The sequence below is a fragment of the Xenopus tropicalis genome, chromosome 6 (genome assembly GCF_000004195.4).
Source record: "Xenopus tropicalis strain Nigerian chromosome 6, UCB_Xtro_10.0, whole genome shotgun sequence".
In the NCBI taxonomy this organism is placed as follows: Eukaryota; Metazoa; Chordata; class Amphibia; order Anura; family Pipidae; genus Xenopus; species Xenopus tropicalis.
The window spans coordinates 16,345,424-16,356,334 of record NC_030682.2 but is presented as its reverse complement, the minus strand read 5'-3'; the positions used below and the strand labels follow the sequence as shown (position 1 = coordinate 16,356,334).

The following is a 10,911-nucleotide window of genomic DNA, read 5'->3' as shown; positions in this document are numbered from 1 at the left end:
CCCTAGTGGCCAGAAAAAGATATTTAATTTGTTACTGTTCTATATATAGCCTGTCTATAGTGATTTAATATACAGTATGGGGTGCATTATCTCTTATAATACCCTGTACATGAGTGATGCATAGTTCCCTGACCTGTATAACTCAGCCTGCAGCCTTGTGCCTTTATATGGGCACAGAACCCCGCAGTGACTGCTAATATCCTTATCATTTACAGTAGGGGGTACATTATCCCTTATAATACATGAGTGACACTCAGAGTTCCCTGTATAACTCAGCCTGCAGCCTTGTGCCTTTATATGGCCACAGAACCCCGCAGTGACTGCTAATATCCTTATCATTTACAGTAGGGGGTACATTATCCCTTATAATACATGAGTGATACTCAGAGTTCCCTATATAACTCAGCCTGCAGCCTTGTGCCTTTATATGGGCACAGAACCCCTCAGTGACTGCTAATATCCTTATCATTTACAGTAGGGGGTACATTATCCCTTATAATACATGAGTGATACTCAGAGTTCCCTGTATAACTCAGCCTGCAGCCTTGTGCCTTTATATGGGCACAGAACCCCTCAGTGACTGCTAATATCCTTATCATTTACAGTAGGGGGTACATTATCCCTTATAATACATGAGTGATACTAAGCGTTCCCTGTATAACTCAGCCTGCAGCCTTGTGCCTTTATATGGGCACAGAACCCCTCAGTGATTTCTAATATCCTTATCATTTACAGTAGGGGGTACATTATCCCTTATAATACATGAGTGATACTCAGAGTTCCCTGTATAACTCAGCCTGCAGCCTTGTGCCTTTATATGGGCACAGAACCCCTCAGTGACTGCTAATATCCTTATCATTTACAGTAGGGGGTACATTATCCCTTATAATACATGAGGGATACTCAGAGTTCCCTGTATAACTCAGCCTGCAGCCTTGTGCCTTTATACGGGCACAGAACCCCTCAGTGACTGCTAATATCCTTATCATTTACAGTAGGGGGGTACATTATCCCTTATAATACATGGAGAGGTCACAGAACTCCTTAGTAACTGGTAAAATGAAATATATAATAGAAGATAAAAGAGATTTATAATGAGGAACCCCAGACCCCTGAATACCTTGGCTAATCTCATTGTTATGCTCACATTTGGTGTACAGAACATTTCAGGGGTTAAACGTATTACTGCCTAATTGGATATTACTGGCCCTTCTCGTTCAGTCTCCCTGGAGATCTAACGGCAGATCCTGAATTCAATGAGTTGCCCTTTTCATTGCGGTTAGATGTGTGTCAGACTGCTTGCCTAGCAATACCCTCGGTTACAGAGAAGCCAATGATGAATCTCTCAAACGAAGCTGCTGCCATAATGATTAACGGCAGTGTGAGCCGAGGAGTAAAAATGCCCCGTATTAATGCCAGTCAGGGGGTTGCTGCCCCGGGTACCAAGGAAGAGATAATCGGCCGGGAATGAGGGAATGCTGACTTTTATGATGAATAATAGGACGAGAGACTTACATTTCATCTAAATAGGCAGTAAACTGTGAATATTAAAGGGGAACTGTCACCCTAACAAATAATTCCAAATGCATTTCTATCAGGTTGGTTGAGCAAGTTAAACTTTGCTTAGGCTGTAGAAATTAGTTACATTTTGTTTCCTTCAGTCTTGGAATTTACAATCACAGCAAGAAGGCCGGCGCCATTTTGTGGACCCTGTTAGTGAGGAAAGTTTTGTATCACCCCAAAATCTTGTGTATGCACCATCTAGGTTATACGTAGGAAGTTCTGAACAGACAACAAATGTAATTGTATTTCAAAATCGAATCTGTCAATCATATATTGCCTGCCCCGCCTCTAGAGGCGGGGCAGGCAATATATGATTGACAGATTCGATTTTGAAATACATTTATTACAGGTATAGATGATGTAATTAAAAAAATAACTTGAGTTTCGTGGTTAATTTGCAGGTCCCCTTGAATGAATGAACTGAGCACAGAACATTCCGTCTTTGCATATATATCTGTGCTGACAGGAGCTGCCATACTGCCTGCCTTGGATAAGGTATATGCACAACTACAACAACTACAAAATAATGACTACTATTCCCTACTGCGCATAATACATGGGCAAAGAGGAGGAGCTTCAGCCTCCATATTGGTAAATATGCTGGAAATCAATGACCTCAGCCACATCTCCATATTTCACTGTCTATTTATTAATCAATAAAGAGTGAAAAAGTCCCAAGAACTGTGCCTTTCATACATGATCATTCAAGCCGATACACTTATTCATACACATTAGAGAGTCAACAGCTGCTTCAGAAGCTCTTGGAAAGTAAGTATACAATGGAGGCCATTCTGTCCCATAATTCCATAGTAGAAATTTTTATTCCATCTTTGATGCTCCGAGAGGATAGGGAGCAGCTGATGGCAGAGTTCTACCGATGTCAGGGCAAGTGGAAGGCAAGCAGGGGTTATATATGGGCTTGTGATGGCCAGTCATTAGGCATATCCAACTGATTTATCTCCAGGAACAGAGCTGCTGGGACAACCTTGACCTTGATGACCTTGGAATAGATGTCGACTCCTTGTGTGAGAAGAACCAACTCTCATTAACTATCATTCAGTTGCGTTGCATCCATCGGGGCCAGATAGGCACATTGTCCATGGCTAAAAAGTCCATGAGATGAAGACCACGAAGACCTGAAGGCCTCTAGATACTGACCAGTAAGTGAGCCATCACCGCTGCCTGGAGAACAAGTTTCTGAAAGCATTGTTGTAATTCTTATTAAAGGCTGTGTAGATCAAGGGGTTGAAGAAGGAGTTTGAGTACCCCAGCCATAAGAATATACTTTTCCAGATAGGGGGGATGTCACAGGAACATAGAGGGTTGATTAATTCCGTTATAAAGAAGGGGATCCAGCAGAGGACAAAGACCCCAATGAGGATCCCGACCATCAAGGCAGCTTTTTTCTCTTTCTGTTCCCTCCATGTGTCCCCATCTGTCTGGAAAGTGACAGTCGCATGTCGGACAGTGAAGACCATCTGAGGTTGGTGGGAGGCTTCCTTCACCTACAAATCACAAACAAAGTCACCATCAGATGGGGCTCTAGGCATGAAATAATGCTGGGGGGCATCAACTTGATACTAAAGGAATATCTATAACGGGGAGGTCCAAACTTTGACCTTGTTGGACTATAACTGGGCTTAAGGGGCAAACAGCTTTGACCATTTGGGTGAGATAAGGGCAACTTGAATCCAATTACAGCTTGAAGGCAACAGGGATGGGTTACATTTCTGGCCAATGTAATGCTTTCTTACATGCATGTGTAATTAATATCAATCATTACTGGTCAAAGGGACCCTCTAAAGATGTAGTCACTGGTCAAATATTCTCTAAGAAAAAATACTAAGCAATATGGTTGCTTGCAGCTTTGGGGTCCTAGGTTCAATTCCAGATGGGGCACAATCTGCAAATAATTTGTATGTTTTGTCTGTGGGTTTCTTCCTGGTACTCCGGGTTCCTCCCACCCCCCAAGAACATACAGGCAGGTTAATTGGTTCCTGATATAAATTGGTCAGTCTGTTAATGTGATAGGAACTTTTAACTGCACTGGGGCAGGGGTTGATAGGAATGATGTATAATATTTATAAAGCACTGTGGAGTATGAAGGTGCTGAGGAAAGTCATAATAAAACACTGTGAAATAAAGGGTAAGTTAAGTCTAATTGTTGGTTCTAGGAGCCCTACAAGCCAACAGAGGGCCCAAGAATACATCTGGCCAGCTGGCCGGCAAACGTTTGTACAGGAGAATAAGCAGCAAACCCTTTGATTTCCAGCACAAAGGAACGATCTGAAGTGTCATGAATATGAGTGTGTGTGTTTATAAATACGGAAACAAAGAGTTCATACAGGGATGGGGATCTGTTATCCAGAATACTGGGGACCTGTAAGGTGCACTGGGTTTAACATTAAAAAATAACAGATTCACTATGTAAACTGTTGTATTTTAGAGCTTTCTGCATAGTATATTCTATACCTGTGTACCCCAAATGATATTGATATAAAGTATGTATTTGCCATAGCCTTTGCCCCATATTGATGTGTGTTTGTTCATTAACACACTAGGAACCTACAAAATACGCATCTATCTATCCACGGACAAATTTAACCTCTTGATTGCCAGGCAAGAGTGCTGAGCCAGACCCAGTCTACAGGCTATGCTTCCCTATTCTTGATGTTGGACTCCTGGCCGGCCCTTTGGAAGCCAGTGTGCCTACCTACTGGCTACCTACCGGCTCAGTGGTGTGAACCAGAGCAAACCAAAGGGGTTAAACAGGGATAAAACAAACCAGTTGGGAAACAAACCTCGATCACTTCGGGCATTGGCGTTATTGTGTTTGTCTTCTTGGAGCCGATACGAAATTTGGCAGCTTTGTAGATTTTCCAGTAGACGAATAAAACAACGCAAAGCGGGAGATAAAATGCCCCAAAGGTGGAGAAGATGGTGTAGGAGGGCTCCTGGCTCACTTGGCACTCTTCATTCACCTCTGAATAGGTCTCCCCCCAGCCAAACAGAGGGGACAGGGATATAACAGCAGAAAGGAGCCAAGTGAGAAGGATCATGATATTGGAGATCCTCTTTCTGGTCTTTAGAGTGTATTCCAGGTGCCTGGTGATGGACCAATACCTGTCCAGGGCGATGGCGGTCACATTCCAGATGCTGGCCGTGCAACAGAGGACATCAAAGGAGATCCAGATGTGGCACAGCACCCTGCCCAGCCTCCAGCGCCTGTCATTCAGCTCATGTACCAAGCTTAAAGGCATCACCAAGGCAGCCACCATCACGTCTGATATGGCCATGGAGGCCACCAGATTATGGGGCACCCTGTGGAAGGTTCTCACCCTGAGGATGGTGACCAGCACTAGGACGTTCCATAGGAAGGTGGCAATCACCAGCATGGCCAGCAGAGTTAAGATGAGGACGCTGAAGACAGAGAAGCGGTGTTTGCCCCAGGAGTCTGCCCCTGCGCTCCCATTAGCGGACACTGTAATGTTCCATTCCATCCTACTGTCCGGCAGCATGGGCATCAGCACAGGCAGCAGCACTCACAGCCCTAAGGCATGGCATCCCGGTACCCACTCACTTCATCTTCCGTCTGGCCCCTGCCCTGCTCCACCATGGGGCGCAAAGTTTCTGGGCAGGGTCGCTCCTGGGTCCGGGCATGATCGCAGGGTCGCAGACTTTCTCCAGCCCAAAGAGAACATGAGGAGAAGCCAATGGCAGCCCGGCAGCCCCCAGCAGCATGCCCGCACCGGGACTCAATGGGACCCGGGATGGAGCAGCCAAGAAGGATAGAACATGAGGCCGGCTCTCATTGGCTGCCGGGGATGGAGCTGGGATGTCAGACAGGAGACAATGGGGAGTCCCGGGAAGTCCCGGAGCTTCGTGTTCCGAGCGCTCCGATCCGTGAGGCGCAGCAGCCGCTAACAGCTCCGGAGTGCGCCGGGGGGAGCGACTCAGCAGCGCTTTTATACCGGCAGCTTCTGATACGTCACACAGCGCCGCTCCCCCAGCCGGTCTGTAGTACGGAGACTGGCAGCCTGTCCGTGTCCCACAGCCCCCCTCCGGTTACCCTGTCTGCGGGGAGTAAGGGCGAGAAGTGGGTGGGACTCGGCACCCCCCTAGGGTCTGCTCTCCTGCCTGGCACTCAGGGGGTTAAACCTACACATGGACACAAGCTTGGCTATACACACTAATGCACACACTGTACAACTCACACACAACAACAACTACTCTACAACTCACCAACACACAGTAAAACTCACACACACACTGTACAATACCCACTTTCACACAAATACACACACAGTACAATACACACAGTACAACACACACTAATACAAACTCAACCACATTTAAAGGGACACTCATCCCCCATAACACACACAGAGAAACAGACTGTACCCAGACACACACACACACCAGAGAGAAAGATAAACACACCCACAGATACACACATACAGTAATACAGATACACACATACAGTAATACAGATACACACATACAGTAATACAGATACACACATACAGTAATACAGATACACACATACAGTAATACAGTCACACAAACACAGATACACACATACAGTAATACAGATACACACATACAGTAATACAGATACACACATACAGTAATACAGATACACACATACAGTTATACAGATACACACATACAGTAATACAGATACACACATACAGTAATACAGTCACACAAACACAGATACACACAGTAATACAGATACACAAACAACCTTCTACAGTAGTCACAAAGTGATCTGTCCACAAACAGTAATGTATCCATAGCACAGGTATATACCCAAGGGTATGCACACACACTGTACATATATTGCATATCCACATGCCCACAGGCACACAGCAACTAATAGACTCCCACACACACACCCACTCGCAATACACACACACGACTGCCTGCCTTATGTACTGCTCTCATAGGAGTTTCCCCCGAACTACCATTATCACTGTGTATTCCGAATATGCACTTGTGTGAATTGCACACTACAGTATGTGTCTATCTATCTATCTATCTATCTATCTATCTATCATCTATCATCTATCTATCTATCTATCTATCTATCTATCTATCTATCTATCTATCATCTATCTATCTATCTATCTATCTATATCTATCTATCTATCTATCTATCTATCTATCATCTATCTATCTATCTATCTATCTATCTATCTATCTATCTATCTATCTATCTATCTATCTATATCTATCAATCATCTATCAATCTGTCTATCTAATATCTATGTATCTGTCTGCCTAATATCTATCTGTGTACCTGTGTACACAATACCTAATATAATACCTAATATTATGTATCTATCACCTATCATCTGTCTGCTTAATCTATCTGTTTATCTATCTATCTATCTATCATCTATCTGTCTGTCTGTCTATCATCTATCTATCTATCTATCTATCTATCTATCTATCATCTATCTGTTTTTTTCTATCTATCTATCTATCTATCTATCTATCTATCTATCTATCATCTGTCTATCTATCTATCTATCTATCTATCTATCTATATCTATCTATCTGTTTGTCTATCTATCTATATCTATCTATCTATCTATCTATCTATCTATCATCATCATCATCTGTCTGTCTATCATCTATCTATCTATCTATCTATCTATCTATCTATCTATCTATCTATACTTTCTTTATCAGTCTGTTACTTTATCACTGAATATTGTTAGTATAATGATACACCCTGCAGAATTGCTTGGGCTCTGACTCCATTATTAGCAAGAGAGGTGAGAGTTAAAGTGAGAGTGGGGGGCTAGGTAAGCAGAGCAATGGGGGATGGGGGAGTCTTGGAGGCAGAGGATGAAGACGTGAGATTGAAAAACAAATTATTCAGGATTTGGTGGATTGAAGGAACTATAGACACACAGATACACACACATATACACAGTGTTTATAAAAGGATGTATTTAATGTTACACTGTAAAATGTACCATTTGGTGTAAGAGAATAACCTGTTTATAGAGCCGTGACCTTAGTACTAACTGTTTGGCACAATGGGCCACCATTAATATCCTGACATATGATTGGGGACAATTATAGTGTTTTGATTTAACTAATGGACAAATGTCATATAAATGTACCACACTGGGCATGTATTAGCCTGGGCTTGTATTAGCCAGGGCATGTATTAGCCTGGGCATGTATTAGCCTGGCATGTATTAGCCTGGGCATGTATTAGCCTGGCATGTATTAGCCTGGGCATGTATTAGCCTGGGCATGTATTAGCCTGGGCATGTATTAGCCTGGCATGTATTAGCCTGGGCATGTATCAGCCTGGGCATGTATCAGCCTGGCATGTATTAGCCTGGGCATGTATTAGCCTGGGCATGTATTAGCCTGGGCATGTATTAGCCTGTGTTGCGACACCATTGCGTCTCCCTCGGGCACCCCTGGTAATTACGGCTAGGGGAGTCAAGCCCTGATGGCCCTTACTGGGTTAAGGTCCCGACCATGGAGAAAGCTGGTATACAGAAAGTCCAATTCCAGGTGTCCAAAAGGTTAAGAAGGTTCTTAGTCATAGAAAGCCAAGAAAGGCAGCAAACAATCACAGTCAGAATCAAAGCAGGAACCAGGAGAACAAGTCAAAATACTAAGTCACTACACGGTACACTGACGGGATCTAGCAGCCATGGGCGCCGCCATCTTGACAAACCAGAGCGCTTTTCACATTTCCTTTGAGCCAAACGGCTCAGGCAAGCATAACTGTGCCCCTAAGTCATAGTGTTGCCATGACAGGTATCAAGTAAGGCTGCCTTTGTTTGTACATAAATAACTTCTACCTTGTTCTTTTACATGCGTGTTTGGAAGACTGCTCATTGAGTGTCTTCTCTCTATCCACATGGCTGGTACCAATCCTCTAGCTGAAGTCTCAGAGCAAGGCACCTGGGCCTCTTTTGGACCGTGGTGATTTCTTAAATTTACTTTTTGGACCGTTCTTATTCTTATAAACCCAGCAGCATAACTACCAGGGGTGCCCGCAGGAGACGCAATGGCATCTTATTGATGGCTAACCTGCAGTGAAATATGCACGCACATGTGTCAGATTGGACTTCTGGAGGGGAGCAGGGTCGGACTGGGACACCGGGAAAAAACCCAGTGGGCCCCAGCGGCCCCCGACCCAACCCTTGCCTGCACTCCCCCTGCCGACCAATCCTACCCTGACGTGTTAAACTTATCCCCGCTCAGGGGAGGACGTAGGGTGGGGGACCCTGGGGGGTTAGTGAGGCTCTGCGGGACCCCCTGGGGGGTTGTAAGGTAGACGTGGGGGGGGTTAGGGGTGCGGGGGACGTGGCCAGCCCCAGTCCGACCCTGGAGGGGAGGATGCCCGGTGGGTGGGCGCATCCTGCAACCAGGCCCGCTCAACTTTAGTTACAACACTGTCAGGGTCGGACAGGGCCGCTGGGGCACTGGGAAATAACCTGGTGGGCCCCCCATTGGAAAAAAAAAACGGTGAGGTTTCTGCAGATTGAAGTTTCGCTGTGATATTTCCATTTTTTAGTGTTTTCTTGCAGTCTCTCTCACCTCTCGGGAGCACAAAAATGAAAAAAAAAAAAAAGAACATGACACCATTTGGGAATTACAGTAAAACTGAATATGAACCATGGTGATTGGGGAATTTTCTGTAGATGCTCATAGCCAAGCAACTTGCATCATGATTGGCTGAATCAGTTCAGCTGACCCCTAGCCAGTTTGCTGATCCCTCACTAGGGAAGGGCTAATCCCTCCTCTAACACTACCATGTATTTGGGGCACAGTTGTGTAGCTGAAGGTGTCCGGAAGGAAATATGGGGTGTGGGATAGTGAGAGAAGGTTGCAGAAGCAACTGTGTTGTTTACTTTTATTATTCTGCCTTAGGTCAGTAAATATTAACTGCTGATTGGTTACTATGGTTACTGTATCTGAAGCAAACTTCTCCATGAAGATTTTGCCTTTCCTTTGGGGAATGTAGTCATTCTTTTAAGCCTCAACTCAAACACGGAAACAGAAGTGCTGCGTTCGGCACCTAACGCTGGATTTGCAATATGGAGCTGGGTTCAGACCCTGGGCATTAAGGGGTGCACTTTGGTACCCCTTAGTTCTCCAGCATTTGCATCTGGGTAGTACATGAGCCCTGGGATTCAGTGGTGAAATCTCCAGAATTTGAAGGCCTGACATGATTTACATGCCCAGAAAACCATTTCCTGGTGAAGACATGGATATAATTTGCTCAAAGGAGAACTAAAGCCTAGGCTAGAATGGCTAGAAATGTTGTACAATATGTTTTGGGCTCCTGTACCAGCCCAAGGCACCCCAAGCCCTTTAGCAGGGAAGGTCTGTGCCCCTGAAGATGCCCCAGTAGCCCCCCCATCTTCTTTCTGCTGATTCCCAGTATATACTCTGTGCTGCTGGCACTTACCTGAGCTTAGGGACCGACGCACAATATTCTGTATATATACAATATAACTATGACAATACACTGTATATATACAATATAAATGTCACAATATAAGGCCAATTAGTAATTAATACAGATAATTACTACATGGCAGCTTAGAAACCGGTGCACTTAGTATCAGAATTTAATAATCACCCCTGTACCATCAGCTTATATTACAGGCCAACCTCATTGTCTGCTGGATAATTTGTGATGACCCCTAAGCTCAGCTTCTCCATAGCCGCTCAGAAACCACTGCACATGTGCAGTGACACTGACACTTCCAAGATGGTGACCCCCCCCCTCCCCCGGGACAAATATAAAGTCTATTGAGATGCTAAAACTTTAGGCTGGTGCAACATATAAAATATGGCATTTTAAGCCATATTCATTTTTGGGTTTAGTTCACCTTTAAAGTGTTCCATTAACCTGGTGATTTCAACATTGGCTCCAGAGTCGGAATGGTGTGTAGTACCCATCGGGGCCACCACACCCACCCAGGGGGCCCTGCTGCAGCCCCTCCCAGGGGCCCCCAACACTAGCCCAAACCCTTGCCCCCCAACGAATGTACATTATACTTATCTCTGGCTCTATTGGTGGAGGGAGAATAGCAGGGGAGCACCAGCGGAGATTGGGTCTGGGTTGGCGGTGCCCCACTAGGTTTTTTTCCCAGTGCCCCACCAGCCAAGTCCGACCCTGATTGGCTCAATACGTATCACTGGTTTTGTTGAGAAATAGTCCCCTTTCCCCCCTCTCACAACCATTGCTTTGCATTGAAACTCTAATCATGGAGCGCCAACCTTTGCATTCATTATTCCTGAAGAAGTTAAGGATCTAAAGAACACTTGATCTGCGGCTTCTTGGTTCAATGTTGATTT

At 44.8% G+C, this 10,911-nt stretch overlaps 1 protein-coding gene across 1 annotated transcript; it reads right to left on the bottom strand.

The window, feature by feature from the left end:
* Window positions 1-2,190: 2,190 nt before the first annotated feature.
* Window positions 2,191-5,652, bottom strand: htr5a (5-hydroxytryptamine (serotonin) receptor 5A, G protein-coupled). Its single transcript, XM_002932497.5, has 2 exons — window positions 4,365-5,652; window positions 2,191-3,068 (listed from the first exon to the last, which is right to left on the bottom strand). The coding sequence occupies exons 1-2, from the start codon at window positions 5,085-5,087 to the stop codon at window positions 2,736-2,738; spliced, it is 1,056 nt and encodes a 351-aa protein (XP_002932543.2). The 5' UTR covers window positions 5,088-5,652; the 3' UTR covers window positions 2,191-2,735.
* Window positions 5,653-10,911: the final 5,259 nt, after the last annotated feature.